Source organism: Schistocerca gregaria, chromosome 2 (genome assembly GCF_023897955.1).
Source record: "Schistocerca gregaria isolate iqSchGreg1 chromosome 2, iqSchGreg1.2, whole genome shotgun sequence".
Lineage (NCBI taxonomy): Eukaryota > Metazoa > Arthropoda > Insecta > Orthoptera > Acrididae > Schistocerca > Schistocerca gregaria.
In genome coordinates this window covers 398,412,717-398,430,988 of record NC_064921.1, presented here as the reverse complement: position 1 = coordinate 398,430,988, position 18,272 = coordinate 398,412,717, and the positions used below count along the sequence as shown (strand labels likewise).

The window sequence follows — 18,272 nt, the reverse complement described above, 5'->3', positions numbered from 1 at the left end:
ATTAACAAGCATTTTGTAAGTGAAACAGTCTGTCATATCAGTGAGTAAAACAGTCTGTAATATCATGTGACAAGTGAATTTTGATTGCTTTTTTTAATTACAAAGCTCCACAGAATTATACATATTGAACATTACGTTCATGATTTTGTTATCTATTTTGTGACCTTTACGGATTTAAAGCAATGTGAAATTCATGTTTATAACTGATATGCAGTAAGAGTGCAAATGCGGAGCTCTTCATGTCTCCTTTCCCATGAAGTAAATTACAGCAAGGACTCAAAAGCAGTTGCCCAGGATTCAAATAACACATTCTGGTTGCTATCCATAGAAACTATAGGTGTGGTGTGATTTCCTTAACAGTCAGTGCTCAAAGATTTTCCAAGCTTGGCTTTCCTTCATGCATTATTTAGAGCAGTAATTGCTTGATATCAGTTGTTAGCTCCTGTAATACTTCGGAGAGCCACTAGATGCGTGTTCCTGGTTCCCAAAGTGGTATGTAACTTGAGAAGCTTATCATAGAGGTGTGATCAGTTCCCAGACATTTGTTATTGCAATACCCTTCTGTAGTATTTTTGATCACAAAAGTTTATTGTAAAATGGGGGCAGTTTGACTGGTCAAAAAATTCTTGGGCTGCTTGAAGAATCTTGTTCTGAACTTGACAGTGGTGATTTTGAAACTGATGATAGTGTTTCTGAAATAGATGGTAATCTGCCTTTCATCTTCACCTGATAAACTGGAGCCACACAAACAAGTTTAAAAAGTTTATGACTTCCTGGAGACCACAGCGGTCACTGTGGCCCGACTTGAATGTATTAATGGTGTTCGAAGGTTGGTCGAAAGTTCATTTGTCAACTGATGTTATCAACTATTATAACAGATTTCAATTAATAAAGGCAATAGTCTACTTACCTTCATTGAATCAGGCTGCCGATTACAGTAGAGTCTAGTTCTGCTTAGAAGTTGTTGCTGGAGTTTTGCTGAGAAAAGATTTTCCATATAGTGTTCTGTTAATTTTATTATGTTGATGCAAAATTTGCACTTTACCTGATATCATCAGGTGCATATTGTGGCAAAATAAAGTTTATATTGAACAGTATTTGTGTGGAAACATCAGATGATGATCTACAAGCCATTGTTTTCTTTATTACAATAAGTGGCTTTGGTTTATGTCACTAGTGAATTATTTTTCATATAATGACTGTACATTTTGGCAAAGTGATAAGCGATTAACTTGATGAACTATTAGAATCAATAAGATTTTGCTGTGCCCAGTCTGCAGATGGGTTTGATGCTGTTTTCCCTCCCAGTCTGTCCAGAGCAACTCTCTACATCTTTGCATAACAACAGCAGCCAACATCTATTTGAACCTGCCTACTTTAGTTGAGCCTTGACCACCCTCTACAATTTTTACCCTCTCCACAATTGTCTCCATTACCAAATTAACTATTCCATGATGTCTCAGGATGTGTCCTATCAATCAAGCCTATCTGTTAGTCAAGTTATTCCATAGAGATCTTTTGTCACTAACTCGATTCAGCACCTATACATTGATTATGCTATCTACACGTCTTATATTCAATATTCTACTGTAGCACTAAATTTTGAAAACTTCTATTCTCTTATTGCTTTTATTGTTTATAGTCCTACATTTCACAACTGTGCAAGACTGTTCACCTGACAAATACCTTTTTAGAGAAGACTCCCTAACACAAATTTATATTCAGTGTTAACAAATTTCCCTTTTTCAGAAATGCTTTTCATGCTATTGTCTATTTGCATTTTACATACTCTATTCTTCACTCATAAAAAGTTTTTTGCTGCCTAAATAGCAAAACTTGTGTACTACTTTTAATGTTTTGTTTCCTGATCTAATTTTTTCCACACTGCTAAAATTAATTCGATAATACTACATTACCTGTGTTTTGCTTTTGCTTATATTCAACCCATAAGCTCCTTTCAGGACAGTATCCATTCCATTCAACTGCTCTCCATTCCATTCAGTTGCTCTTCCAAACCCTTGCCACCTTTGCCAGTATTACAGTGTCATTGACAAATAATAAAGTTTTTCAATTATTTTAGGTATTTCCATCTTATGATAACTGCAACTACTATTGGTTCTCTCATATTCTGGAACTACAGTAATCTTAAGATGGAAAAACCAATTGTAATTGATTATAACAGATACTGCTGAAGAGGACCACATATATTTCTTCTTTCTGAACTTTAATTCATTTCCCAAATTTCTCCTCGGTTTTCTTTACTGCTTGCTCAGTGTACAAATTGAATAACATTGATTATATTGTACAACCCTTTTTCCCTCCCTTGTCAGCTGCGGCTTCTCTTTTATGCCCTTTGACTCTTAGAACTGCTGTCTGGTTTCTGTACAAGTTGCAAATAACCTTCTGCTCCCTATATTTTATCCCTGCTACCTTCAGACTTTTAAAGTGTGTATTGGAGTCAACATTGTCAAAAGCAACTCTCTAAATCTATAAATTGTGTAAACCTAGATTGCCTTTCATCAGTCTGTGTTCTAAGACAAGTCAAAGACTACATATTTCCTTGTGTCTTACTTTATTTCTCTGGACCCAAAACTGATCTTCTGTGGTCCACATCTACCAGTCTTTTCATACTGCACTAAATAATTTGTGCCTGTATGTAATGTCCATTACGTATAAAACTGATGGTTTGTTAATATTCACACTTCTCAACAACTGACGTCTTTAGTATCGGAATTTTAACATTCTTCTTGAAGTCTGAGAGTAGGTCACTTGCCTCATATTCTGCATACCATACGTAACAGTTTCATTATAGTGGACTCTCACAAGGATCACAATAATTCTCAGGGAATATTGCTTACTCCAGGTGACTTGTTTCGACTCAAGTCTTTTAGTGGCCCGTCAGGCTATTCTCACAGTATTGCATCCCCCATCTCAATTTCACCCACTTTCTCTTCTCTTTCCATCATATTGCCTTCAGGTTTGTGTGTTACAAATAACCCTTCTACTTATTCCTTCCGTCTTTCAGCATTCCATTCTTTGCTTAGTACTCAGTATTAACAAGGCACCTAACCTTGGTGTTCAAACAAATGCTTCTCTTTTCTCCGAAGGTTTCTTTGGTTGTACCACATATGGCATCTACCTTTCCTGAAGTCATGCATGCTTATACAGCTTTCTGTTTTTCCTCTATACATTCCAAATTTGCCACTTTTGCCTTCTGGCAGTCTCATTTCTTCTTTATTAGACATCTGCATTTTCTTTTGCCTGTTTCATTTTCTCTTTTCATCAGTTAAATTTAAACTTTCATTTGTTATCACACTGGGCATTGCCTTTTGCATTGTTATTCCTCTGCTTCCTTTTCTATATCATCTATCAAAGCTGTGCATTTGGCTTCAGTTGTATTTTTTTCACCTATTGATGTCAGCTGTGTCTAATTAATCTTCCCTTTGAAACTCTGGCCAATCTCTGGTTGTGTCATAAATAATGAAAGGAGTATAAGAACTTATCGAATAATTGTAGTGCTGAGATGTGATAGGCACGTAAAATAAGATTGGAGAACCTATTCTGCTTTTGGACAACTCATGTTTCAGAGAGAGCACCCCCCCCCCCCCCCCCACACACACACACACTCTGTCTCTTTATGGCCACATAGTCGTAGATGACTTAATGTAATGATACAACAGCTCAATTAGGTTTAATGGTTGTGTCAGGTTGGAGTGAACATGGGGAGAAAGTATGCAATGAAGAGTGGGAGGGTTCTGTAAGGCTGACATGTATTTAGGAGGGACAGGCAGCAGGTACTTGGGATACGAATGAGACATTAGTGAGTTTTTTCTGCCTGCAGCCACTGGGGACTGTGGACAATGATATGGAGACTGGATTGGGAGGGGTAGATACAGTAGAGATAGGCTGTAGAGCAAAGGGTGTGAGTTCGTGATGAATGAAGTTGGTGTCATTGGCCAGAGGTGGAAGTAGGTGTATCTGACAGGGACTATCAGGCATTGAAGCCAGGAGTATTATGGGATAGAAGGACATGTCATGGACAGTTCCTGTCTATGTAATTCAGGTGAAGCCACCATTCAGATTGAATATGCTCTCTGCCTCTGGATGGTCAACTCTTCTTGCTGCAAGTTTTCAGATGGACAGCTAGTTGGTGATTGTGCCTGCGTAAAATGCTGTTCAGAAGTTACCGCAAAGCTAGTATATTGTCACAACTTTCAGTGGTGGTCTGGTCTTTGATAGGATGGAAGAATCCTGTGAGAAGGCTGGAGTAGGGTGTGCCGCTTGGGTCTCCATAGGCCTTTCACAGAGGTACCAGTCATTTGGCAAGAGACTGAAAGTAGATGCATTATAAGGACAGGTCAGGTGGGTAACAAAATGCCACTTAGGAAGTGGGGGGTACAACTGTGGGTGGAATGCTAAGTAGGTGAAACTCAGACAAAGCACATGGTTCAGGTGTTGCAGTCTGAGATGATATTGTGTGATTTTTTGGTGGAGATGAAGGGTACTCCTTTGCAGCTGGCTCCTGGGGGATGGTTGGAGGATTAGGGCCATTTGTGGATATGGCATGGAAAATCTCTGTGCAAACTAGGTTTGGGAGCTAATACCTGTCTGTGAAGGCATACTGGGTAAGGGATTTATTGTCACTGCAGATGTGTAGTCAACACGTGGCCTGACTGTGAGGGAGAAATCTGTGTGTGAAAGGGATAGTTACTATTGTAGTACAGGTATGTTGTTAATGAGTTTGATGTGGGCAGAGATTTTTGTGGAGCCTATGGACAGGTGGAGTTCAGCTTCCAGAAGGGTGCCATGTGGGTTCTGGTGGTTTTTCTGCAGATTTTTGTTTATGATTTTTGACAGGTTCCACCTTGAGCAAACAATTCTTTCTCCATTTCTATCAAAACATGTTTTGCAGGAGCTACAGCAACATCAGTGAGGTTTTATTTTTTATTTTTCTCCATTAAATATCCAATGTCCTTGACATTGATTTGTTGTAGAATCTTAGAACCTATTCTCTCTCAAACATAATGAGGTATCTCGAACTGAATGACATCTTCCTTGCCAACGAGGATGGATTCCCAAAACACTGATCATGTGAAACCCAACTCACACTTTTCTCACATGAAGTACTGAAAGCTTTGGATCAAGGTAGGCTGATAGATGCAGTATTCCTTGACTTCTGAAAAGCATTTGACTCACCTATGCTTATTGTCAAAAATACATTCATATGGGGCAGCAAGTGAAATTCATGACTGGATTGAGAACTTTTTGGTAGGGGGATGCAGCATGGTAGCTTGGTTGGAGAGTTATTGTCGGATGTAGAAGTAACTTTGAGTGTACCCCAGGGAAATGTGTTGAGACCCTTGCTGTTCATGTTACATATTAATGATCTTGCAGACAGTATTAATAGTAACCAAAGACTATTTGCAAGTGACACAGTTATCTATAATAAAGTACTATCTATCTGAAATAATATGTTCAGTCAGATCTTGATAAGATTTCAAAGTTGCTTAAAATGTTCAGAAATATAAAATTATATTCTTCAGAAAACAAAACAAAAAATGTTGTATCCTATGACTATAGTATCAATAAGCCACTACTGCGATTGACGAAGTCATACAAATTGCTGAGAGTATTTGTAGATATATTAAATGGAATGATCACATAGGCTCTGCCATGGGTGAAGCAGGTAGTAGACTTCGATTTGTCCATATAATACTGGGGAAGTTCAATCAGTCTACAAAAGGAGATTGTTTACAAATTACTCATGTGGCTGGTTCTAGAATATTAATAAAGTGTGTGGGACCCTTACCAAATAGGACGAAATGAAATGTCGTGTGATGAGGGCCTCCTGTCGGGTAAACCGTTCGCCTGGTGCAAGTCTTTCGATTTGACGTCACTTCGGTGACTTGCGTGTCGATGGGGATGAAAAGATGATGATTAGGACAACACAACACCCAGTCCCTGAGCGGATAAAAACTCGGACCCAGCCGGGAATCGAACCCTTGCCCTTTGGATTAACAGTCTGTCGCGCTGACCACTCAGCCACAGGGGGCGGACTACCAAATAGGATTAACAAGGGATATTGAACATATACAGACAAGGGCTGCATGAATGGTCACAGGTTTATTTGATATGTGGGGGAGAGTCACAGAGATACTGAAGAAACTGAACTAGCAGACTCTTGAAGATAGGCATAAACTATTCCAATAAAGTCTACTAAATAAAGTTTCAAGAACTAGCTTTAAATGATGGCACTGGGAATATGCTCCCTACGTATTGCTCACATAAGGATTGTGAGGATAAGATTAAAATAATTACGGCATGCACAGAGGCATTCCAAAAACCATTCTTCCTGCACTCCATTTGTGAAAGGAATAGGAAGAAATGTTAATCACTGCTACAATAGGATGTACCATCGGCCTTGCCCTTCACGGTGGTCTGCAGAGTATAGATGTAGATGTAAATAAAGGGAAACATTGCTTTGTACTATGTATTCTATAGAATTTCCCTTGTGAAGTAAATTATTCACAAATTTGAAAATAAGCAAAACTTTTTATAGGGTATACCCTGTTCACACATTTTGTGGTTTCTGTGTCTTCCTACTTTTTTTTTTTTTTTTTTTTTTTTTTTTTAGGGCTTCCGCAGCTTGTCATCTTCAACCATAGAGAACGCAATATGTAAAACATTATTACCTCAAAAATTTCATTTGTGTGTGTGTGTGAGAGAGAGAGAGAGAGAGAGAGAGATTGAGATTGAGATTGAGATTGGGAGGGGGGTTGGTTGAATGACATTTTCTGTAGCTTTTTTAAACCAAACAAACCAGTTTTAGATAGAAACAGAAGGCAAAAATATCACACATTCCATTTATGTTTGCTGAGCTTAATAATATACAACTCGATCTATTAGAAAAAGAACCTAAATAAAATGTTTGCGAACACATCAAGGGTTTAGAGTAATTAATGCAGTATCTACAAAATTGACCATTTTGACATATCTGCTTCACCACTGTCGTATTGTTAAGTCTGGGAAATTGTTGAATGAATTTTAACACTTTTTAAGAACCATGAGGTATCACCATTACCAGCAACTTAAATTTGGTGGTAGCGATGATAGTGTTTCCACTATTGCAAAATTTCTTTGCCTTCATCTCAAAATATGCATTTTGTGGGTATGTCATTAGGACTCTAAACCTTGATATTACACACAAGACTGAAGAATCCTATCACCCCATTGCAGGTCTGACAAGATAGTTGCAGAAGAAATTAGATGTTTAATAACATAAAATGAAAAAAAAGTATTGTCAGGAACAAGAAGTGAAGAAGAAAAAAATACATGGTAGAATATGGAATACACTGGGAAACAGTGGGGCTCACATCACAAAAGTAGAGTAGGACAACACTATGGCAATAATGAAAGAGGAAGAATACAAATACAAAAGGTTAAAATTTCTAGAGGATACCATAGGAAAGTTAACCAGGGACCTGATAAAAAGATACCAGAAAAATATGCAGATACTTCTAAAAAAACATCTGCCACATATTCAAAATCCAGAAATTGATATGTCTAAAACATAAGAACTCCAAGGCAGCTGCTCTAAAACAACCTACTACAAATCCCCCCCCCCCCCCTCCCACACACACACACACACACACACACACACACACACACACACACACACACACACAGAGAGAGAGAGAGAGAGAGAGAGAGAGAGAGAGAGAGAGAGAGAGATTATGTACACACAAATGACAGAAGCATTCCCAACACTGAAGTGATAATATAAGAGATCAAAAAAATATCTCCACCACAGAAACCAACAATAACTCTGAAAAGCACTTGGAACACCAGAAAGATGGTCCAAAACCCCACATGACAGTAATAACAATCATTTAAAAATAAGTCAGAGAGCAAAACAATTTCTCATTTGACAATCAATTCTGCTTATAAGATGGGCTTCCCATGAGGTCACCAGTCAATGAATTCCTAGCCAATATCTTCCTTAAGTACATTGAGAACAAATATTTGAAATCGTAGTGAGACCCAAACAATACAGGATAATGCAGGTGATGATGTCTGCCTTCTGGTTAAACACTGTGTTGCATCCAACAACTTCTGAATGTCATAAGCCCAACCTATCCAAATATAAATATACCATACAAAATGACAAAAAATTAAATTTCTTGGGTTTGCAAACACAAAACTAACATCAACTTTCTGTATAGATTAGACTAGATTAAATATACTTTTTGTTCCAGCTGATCATAGTGAGGAGATCCTCCAGGAATTAGAAAATATCAGAAAAACAATGAAAAACAAATATGCTAATGTATCTTCCACAGATCCCAAGATAAAAAATAGCACAGGCATACACAAAAACACAAACCACCCAATAATACACTAACAAATCGCCTTCCAATATGTGCTTCACAGACTGAAAGAAACTCTAGTCAGTGAGGACAACTACAAAAATGACTACAGATAAAAAAATTGCTCATGATAATGGATATGACACGAACATTATGTACAAACTGAATCACAAAATAAAAACATAAATTATAGTGATGCAAACTGCACGCGCGCGCGCGCGCGCGCACACACACACACACACACACACACACACACACACAGTGTTATACAGTGTGGTCCATTGATAGTGACCAGGCCAAATATCTCAATATCTCACAAAATAAGCATCAAATGAAAAAACTACAAAGAACGGAACTCGTCTAGCTTGAAGGGGGAAACCAGATGGCGCTATGGTTGGCCCACTAGATGGTACTGCCATAGGTCAAACAGATACCAACTGTGTGTGGTTTTTTTTTTAATTGGAACCCCCATTTTTAATTACATATTCGTGTAGTATGTAAAGAAATATTAATGTTGTAGTTGGACCACTTTTTTCACTTTGTGATACATGGCGCTGTAATACTCACAAGCATATAAGTACGTGGTATCTTGTAACATTCCGCCAGTGTGGACAGTATTTGCTTCGTGATACATTACCCATGTTAAAATGGGCCATTACCAATTGCGGAAAAGGTCGATATCGTATTGATGTATGGCTGTTGATGTTGTTGTTGTGGTCTTCAGTCCTGAGACTGGTTTGATGCAGCTCTCCATGCTACTCTATCGTGTGCAAGCTTCTTCATCTCCCAGTACCTACTGCAACCTACAGCCTTATGAATTTGCTTAGTGTATTCATCTCTTGGTTTCCCTCTACGATTTTTACCCCCCACACTGCCCTCCAATACTAAATTGGTCATCCCTTGATGCCTCAGAATGTGTCCTACCAACCGATCCCATCTTCTAGTCACGTTGTGCCACAAACTCTTCTCCCCAATCCTATTCAATACCTCCTCATTAGTTATGTAATCTGTCCATCTAATCTTCAGCATTCTTCTGTAGCACCACATTTCGAAAGCTTCTATTCTCTTCTTGTCTAAACTATTTATCGTCCATGTTTCACTTCCATACATGGCTGTACTCCAAACAAATACTTTCATAAACGACTTCCTGACACTTAAATCTATACTCGATGTTAACAAATTTCTCTTCTTCAGAAATGCTTTCCTTGCCATTGTCAGTCTACATTTTATATCTTCTCTACTTCGACCATCATCAGTTATTGTGCTCCCCAAGTAGCAAAACTCCTTTACTACTTTAAGTGTCTCATTTCCTAATCTAATTCCCTCAGCATCACCCAACTAAATTCGACTACATTCTATTATCCTCATTTTGCTTTTGCTGATGTTCATCTTATATCCTCCATTCAACTGCTCTTCCAAGTCCTTTGCTGTCTCTGGCAGAATTACAATGTCATCGGTGAACCACAAAGTTTTTATTTCTTCTCCATGGCTTTTAATACCTACTCCGAATTTTTGTTATGTTTCCTTCACTGCTTGCTCAATATACAAATTGAATAACATTGGGGAGAGGCTACAACCCTGTCTCACTCCCTTCCCAACCACTGCTTCCCTTTCATGTCCCTTGACTCTTACAACTGCCATCTGGTTTCTCTATGGCTATTGTGATCAAACTGCCCAATGGGCATGTGCTATATATGCTGCTTGGTATCCTGGACAACATCACCCAAGTGTCCAGACCATTTGCCGGATAGTTATGTTATTTAAGGAAACAGGAAGTGTTCAGCCCATGTGAAATGTCAACCATGACCTGCAACAAATGATGATGTCCAAGTAGGTGTTTTAGCTGCTGTCGCGTCTAATCCACACTTCAGTCGCAGACAAATTGCATGAGAATCGGGTATCTCAAATATGTGGGTGTTGAGAATGCTACATCAACATTGATTGCACCCATACAATATTTCTATGCACCAGGAATTGCATGGCGACGACTTTGAATGTCCTGTACTGTTCTGCCACTGGGCACAAGAGAAATTATGGGGCGATGACAGATTTTTTGAACGCGTTCTATTTGGCGACGAAGCGCCATTCACCAACAGCAGTAACGTAAACCGGCACAATATGCACTATTGGGCAACAGAAAATCCACGATGGCTGCGACAAGTGGAACATTAGTGACCTTGGTAGGTTAATGTAAGGTGTGGCATTATGGGAGGAAGGATAATTGGCCCCCATTTCATCTATGGCAATCTAAATGGTGCAATCTTTTCTGATTTCCTACGTAATTTTCTACCGATGTTACTGCAAGATGTTTCACTGTATGACAGAATGGTGATGTACTTCCAACATGACGGATGTCCGGCAGATAGCTCGCATGCGGTTGAAGCGGTATTGAATAGCATATTTCATGACAGGTGGATTGGTCGTTGAAGCACCATACTATGGCCTGCACGTTCATCGGATCTGACACCCCCGGATTTCTTTCTGTGGGGAAAGTTGAAGGATATTTGCTATCGTGATCCACCGACAACGCCTGACAACATGCGTCAGCACATTGTCAGTGCATGTGCGAACATTACGGAAGGCGAATGACTCGCTGTTGAGAGGAATGTCATTACACATATTGCCTTATTCATTGAGGTTGATGGACGTCATTTTGAGCATTTATTGCATTAATGTGGTATTTACAGGTAATCATGCTGGAACAGCATGCGTTCTCAGAAATGATAAGTTCACAAAGGTACATGTATCACATTGGAACAATCGAAATAAAATGTTCAAATGTACCTACGTTCTGTATATTAATTTAAAAAAACGTACCTGTTACCAACTGTTCGTCTAAAATTGTGAGCCATATGTTCGTGACTATTACAGCACCATCTATCACAAAGCAAAAAAAGAATTGTTTTTGCTTCAGGTAGAACTTATCCAAAGTCAAATTTTATTTGTAAGCAAACATGGACGGGATAGTGAACTTCAACCTCATTATTAGCTTTTGTCCGTTATATTCGGAATGGTGTTAATGGTAAGGCCATGTGCATAGGGGATGTTTGTGTATAGTGGAGTGACTAGTAGGGAACTAATTGGTAATAATTTATTTGTTTTATTAACATTCTATGGCCTTCATTGGACCACTCTAGCCAACTTTATACAAAGAATTTTTCAGTTTCCTGTCAGCCCCGTACTTCTTTATTCTCTCAGATCTCATCCTTCTTTCTTCATCAGAAATAACCCTTCCTATTTTCTGTTTGTTGATTCTCATTTGCAGTCTGGTTTGTTTGTGTGTGAGTTTCCTGATTTTGTCTGTTTTGTTTCATAGGTCTTCTAGTGTAATCTGTAGCTCATCCATGTCTTCCTTGATTTCTGTAACCCAGTTAATGTTGCACTTACTATTCCACAATTTTTTTATTAATCTCCTGATGATCCTATTATCTGATCCTCTGATTAGATATCCGAAAAATGAAATGTGTTTCTTCCTGATTGTACTCATTACCTGTTCCACTTCCTTTAGACTGTTTAATTTGTAGCTACTCTCCAGTGTCCATCTTTCTAGTACGATTTGTTGATGCACTTTCTAATGATTCTTCTCTCTATTTTGAGTATTTTGTCTTTTTGTGCAGTGTTAGTTGTTTTGAAGATGGTTTCACTTGCATAAGTTATTTCTGGTTGAGTGACTGTTTTGTAATGTTTTAATTTTGTTGCTATTGGTGATTGGTAATAATAATAATAATAATAATAATAATAATAATAATAATTTCATGTGGCTTAATGGCAAGGTGTAAAGTCTTTCAATTGGAAGCCACTTTGGCAACTTGTGTGTCCCTATTGTTTCCCAGTTATCTAACTGGGGAAGGAGACCTGCAGTTCAATGTAGAATCCAAACCGCTTATTATTCCTGGTGATTCCTCAGATTGTTAAAGAATTGAAGGCTAGATTAAAGGCAAACAGAAAATTTATGTGATCCAACCAGATTCGATCCCACAACCATTTGGTTTCCGGGCACATGCATTACCAGTAGACCAATAGGCCCCACCAGGTTAGGATGGTAGAGAGGTGGATGAAATGCTCTGAATATTTTATGCGGGGACCTAGGCTGTGGTCAATGGTTTGGAGGCATTAGTTGAGAGCCGAGATCCTACATTATGATGTGTGGATGGTTTTCTGATGGAGGGGAAAAAGGTAGTTGGTATGTGTGCAGAGAGTAATCAGGAAGAGTAAGGAGGTGGATATAAGTGAGCGATAGTGGGATACACTCAAGGATTTGAGCAGGATTTGGACATTATGTTTGGGTTTATGGATTGGGATCTCTGTGACAGGAATTGGATATGAGAGATACAGACAGATCGTAGACATATTCCGTCAGGTAATCAATACAGTTCTTTCTGACAGTGGTGGAGTTTTTGTCTGTAGGGAAGGTTTTTAAATTGGAATCTGTCTGGGGGCTGAGGATGGCTGTTGTTTCCTTCATTGAGAAGTTTGTGTTATTGGAAATGACAGTGACACCAAGTGTATAGTAAAGAATTCCTCGAAGGTAAGCAGGGGATGGTTAGGTGGGAGCAGAGGAGGTTCGCAGTTCAAATGGGATATGGGTGGGGGTGAGACAATGTTCAGTCTTGGATTCTGATTAGCATTGGTTGGACTGGAAGGTGACAAAAATGTGTTTCCACTGTAGGGATAAGGAGGGGGAGAGTAAATCTTTCACAAGTAACTTTGGGTTTGGTCTGAAAGTGAGGCTAAGGATCCTACCCCTCTGGAAGTGGTATTTCACCTTCTACTCAGTGTACAAAATTTCCTAATCCATCCTTACACAATACCCACTTTCAACACACTGCCACATGAGTTGTACCATTGAGGAAGGCCCAGGTGCAAGACCTGTGCAATACTCCCACCCAGCACATCCTACTCCAGTCCCATCATAGTCATAACCTATTCTATCATAGGCAGCACCAAACGTGAAAGTAACTATATCATGCTAGCTCTGCTGTAACTTCAGCACAGATTTTTATATGGGCATATCCACCAACTGGCTGTCCAGACAATAGAATAGTCACTATCAAACTAAGACCAAGATGAGAGTTGACCACGCTGTGCCAGAAAACACTACTGAGCACAAAATGCTGAATTTCACTGGCTTCTTCAGAACCTGTGACTCCTGGATCCTCCCCTCCAATGCCAATTTGTGTGAATTAAGTAGTTTGTTATTTTTCCAGCAACACTTCCTTCAATCCTGTAATCCTCCTGGCCTCAGGCTCTGATAGCACCTGTCGACACACACTTCTTTTCCTGACCCAAGACTTAACTCATCTTGCAGTCACCTCTCCGTCTCCCACCCCCCTCCCCTCCACAGTTTCCCTCTTCATCTCTTGTATCTCCTCCTCAACACTTCCTCCATTCTTGACACAACCCCTTATGCCAGTCAAGCTACTGTGCTGAAAAAATGTAGTCAGCTGTGACAATGTAGCCACCATTTGTGTGTGTGTGTGTGTGTGTGTGTGTGTGTGTGTGTGTGTGTGTGTGTGTGGTGGGGGGGGGGGGGGGGGGCAGGCATTAACTGGCACACATTCTTCTTATATATCTGAAGAAGGATTTATCAAAACCTAGCAGTGTTCCCAGTTTTGTTTGTGTCTATTGATGACTCGATGCACAACTATTCAGTGAGTCATTACTGTAACTCCTTCTATTGTTTATATTCTGCTGTGGACTTTCCATTACCTTGAGGTTGTTTCAGGTTATTCAGATCCCATCAGTTCAATTTCCTATGTTTGTGTTTCAGCTTTAGTTTGCATTATGTACCTAATAAATTATGGTTAGAACCCACATCTGCTCCTGCAAATGCTTTACATTTTAAAGTCTAATTTCTAAATCTCTCTTACCATTATATACTCTATCTGAAATGTTGCAGTGTCTCCAGGTCCCTTCCACATATGCAGCCTTCTTTCATGAGCCTTAGTCCAATTGTTAGAAATGATGAAATTGTTCTATGTGCAAAATTCCACCAGCCAGCCTCCCCATTCACTCCTTTCTCCTTGTTCTATTCTCGTAATACACTGACAAAAAAAAAATCGCAACACAGAAAAAATAATTAATGTAGAGTAAAGAAATTTCGGGAATACATTTGTCTAGGTAATATATTTAAGTGATTAACATTGCAGGATCACAGTTTAATGTAAGAGCAAGATACGTAATTGGAAATGTGAAATGCTGATACATTAATAACCAATGTAACTAGCAGAGTGTTGAATGCAGGCATGCAAATGTGTGTGTATTGTGTACGGGTGTCAGATGTCAGTTTGTGAGCTGGAGTTCCATGCATGTTGCACTTGGTCATTCAGTACAGGGACAGGGACAAGGCCAAGGCAACATGCCGACACTCTGTAGAGTATGTTGGGTTACACAAGCGGTACTTTGGAAAAAAAAATCCTGGAATGCTGTTCATGAATGGCAGCACAGCAGATCGGATCACCAGAGTGACATATAAATTTGCAGCCAGGGTGTGTGGTATAACTATGAGAGTGTTTCTGCTGTCATAGAAAATCACGCCTCAGACAGTAACTCCAGGTGTAGATCCAGTGTGTCTAGCACTGAAACAGGTTTGTTGCAGCCTCTCAGTTGGCCGCCTCTTAACCAACACACTGCCATCACTGGCACCAAGGCAAAACCAGCTTTCATCAGAAAGCACAACAGATCTCCACCTCACCATCAAATGAGCTCTCACTTGACACCCCTGAAGTCACAAATGGCAGTGGTTTGGGATCAGTGGAATGCACTCTACAAGATATCTTGCTCAGAGCTGTCCTTGAAGTAGTCAATTTTGTCACGGTTCATTGTGTCACATTACTGCTGCCCAAATTGCTGTTTTAGATGCAGTATGTTGCGCCAGAGCCATACACTGAACACGGTGATCTTCCCATTTGGTATTGTCATGTAGCCGTCCAGAGTCCAGTCTCCTTGTAACAGCATGCCAGCAAGCATGCATAATGACTACATTCTTGCCAAATATTTTTGCAGTATTGTTGAAGGTGCTATTACACAAACTCATTCGAACTCAGTGAGGTGTTGATAATGGTGGCTTTGTTGCCTTAATGGCATTCTTGACTAGCATCAACTCACCATGTCCAGTCTCAGTGGTAACCAATACTCATGACGGTTACAGCATGTATTTAAAGCAAACCTGATCTACATCCTCACAGTTGCACTACTAGTGCCACTCACGCGACTGGCATGAAATATGAATAGACATCATCTTTCAAATGTAGAAAAATGTCTACCAGATTTCTTTTGTGTCGCATAACTTGTTCTTTGTGTTGTGATTTTTGTTTCCATCAGTGTATTTCACCTTTTCCTCTTTTTATAACGATTGAATGCAAATTCCCTATCACAAATAAATTTGCATCTTCCTTAATATACTGAATAATCTCCTCACAGAAGTTCTTTTCAATCTCGTCATCCGCACAGCTAGTAGGATATACACCTGTATGTAAGTCATGGCTTTTTGTCTATCTTCACCACAATAACGTGTTCACTATGCTGTTCATTCCTAGTTTCCTGTGTACTATTAGACTTATTCTTGCATTACCTCTGTTTATGTGTTGATAATCCTGTATTACCTGACCAAAAATTCTCTTCTTCCTGTCATCACACTTCGCTAATTCTCCCCCTATGTAGCTTCAACCTTTCTGTTTCCCTTTTCAAGTTCACTAAGTTACCTACACAGTTAATGAATCCAACATGCTGTGCTCCAAGCCATAGGGTGTTAGAATTGCCTTTTCTGATGACAACATCCTCCTGAGTAGCTGCACTGGAAGATCCAAATTGGTGACTACTTTATCAAGAGAATGCTGCCATATTGAAACCATATAGTAGAGCTTCAGGTCCTCGGGAAATGTTACTGATGTAGTTTCCCTTGCTGTCAGACATTTGCTGTACCAACATAGCAGGCCCAATTTCATTAAAGTTACAAAGCCATATAAGTCAGTCATCCAGACCATTACCCCTGCTATTCCTGAAAAGGCTGCTGCCCCCTTTAAGAAATCTGACATCTCCTAACCTCTATACAGAAACCGCCTCTGGTGTGGTAGCACCTACAATATGGTTATCCATATTATTTATATGTATAAGTCACCACACTAAGTCAAGGTTTATTTATTAGGGGCTAAGACTGAAGTCAACTGTTTAAACATTTATGATAAGGGTTCCTCAGCCTTTGTAAAATGTTAAGATTGTCATATTTTTACCTCGCTAGCTTGTCCATATTAGCATCAAATAAAACTAGAACTGATTGTGAATGTTGTCCATTTTTGTCAATTAAGTAAATTCTTTGATAATATTTCTCCAGATCTTGTTCCATTGTAAAATTTTGAAAGTCAGAAAAACAATTTTGATGTCCATTTTCTAAGATTTGTTTAGTCCCATCTCTTTTTACATTTGTTTTTATTCTGCCTATCAGAAGTGGTGATTAACATACTTTATGATATGACACTCCGTGTTAAAAGAGAGCAAATGATAACTTTATAAGATATAGCAGTGTCTATGATACATCACTTACTGGATCTGTTCACTTCAAACCAAATGGCTAAAAATTTCATTTTCATTTGAATATCACATTAAGTGCCAGATGGAAATGCCTCCTCTTAGATAAGTTGTGTGTAAATAAAAAAAGGAAAAAGTCAGCTTGTGCTGTGGTATTAGTTCTGCATAAACCTAGGTTTCCATAACTGTTTTCCTGCCCATTTTTGGGAGCGAAACCAGGTAATGAGGAAGGTTAAGGTACCAATGTTGAAATCAGCAAAATTTACCTGTGAAAATACTCATGAGAGGAATAAATGCAGAGATACTGAAAAAAAGGTAAAGTGACAGGCAAAGTACCAAATTATAGTGAATATTTGATGGGGTACAACTATTGAGACACAATGTTATATTAGTATTTCTGTAGCTTTTTAAGTTTAGGCTCTTGCATTCCATTGTTTGCTACTACTTCCCCTGTGAGGTTTCTTACATTAACCTTGAAGCAGCCTGTGGTACCACAAGGTTGAGTTTAGAGTTTATCTCTTAATAATCAAAAACTTTTGCCAAATATTGATGTCTTATACAGGTTGCACATTCACCTTCTTTTCAAAATTATTGACTGATTAGTATTTAAGAAACTACATTTATGTATTATTAATATCTGTTTTAGGATTGGAGGTGAATCTTTGGCTGTAGCGCAAAACAACTATGCCGTCTTGTGGTTTAAAGGAAAAGAACTTAATATGGTTTTTGGACTACAGATGAGTTTTGCTAGAGTTGGTTCTACAGTTAATTTTAATGTGATGGAGCCATTGTATTCGTGGGTTAATCAGTACTACAAAGGCTACATGTGTATTGGTGTTGTACTCTTCATTGGTGAGAATTTGTATTAAATTTCTTTTTTCATATTTGTGATTTTTTGTGATTTATTTCATTTTAGTTTGTTAAAATCTAGTAGTTTTACTTATTTGGTGTTTCAAAATATCCTCATTTCAGTTTTCTCACTGACTTACTTGTACAATAGTGCCCCAGTTAAAACCTGGTGTGGTACTTTGTTTCTTTGATGTTCAATCATAGTAGAGAGAGGATAACTGAGGAGTCTGTGAGTGATTGTACAGTGGTAGAATGCAGGATCAGTTTTGGAAAGGAATAGATTTTATTTTTTGACTGATATCCAGATTTGTTATTCCTTTCGGCTTCTCCAAATATGGATGGACTGATTTACAGTCAATTTGCAGCTGTGTCTGTTAGGAGGAAAACTTGTGTTTTGTCCTTAGTGGCCTTTTTGCTATCACTACCTTGAGTCAACCAAAGAAAAGAGTGAAAAGAGTAGACTAAGATATAGGTAGTTGTGTACGTAGCTATCATGAAACACAGACCAGAGAAGCAAATTAGTAAGCCTTT

At 38.8% G+C, this 18,272-nt stretch overlaps 1 protein-coding gene across 1 annotated transcript in view; it reads left to right on the top strand.

Moving 5' to 3' along the window:
• Positions 1–18,272, top strand: part of LOC126322286 (major facilitator superfamily domain-containing protein 1-like) — a 130,289-nt gene that overhangs the window by 31,810 nt on the left and 80,207 nt on the right. Inside the window, exon 5 of the mRNA XM_049994278.1 lies at positions 17,539–17,744. Coding sequence (XP_049850235.1) covers positions 17,539–17,744 — 206 coding nt within the window. The remainder of the gene's footprint in view (positions 1–17,538; positions 17,745–18,272) is intronic.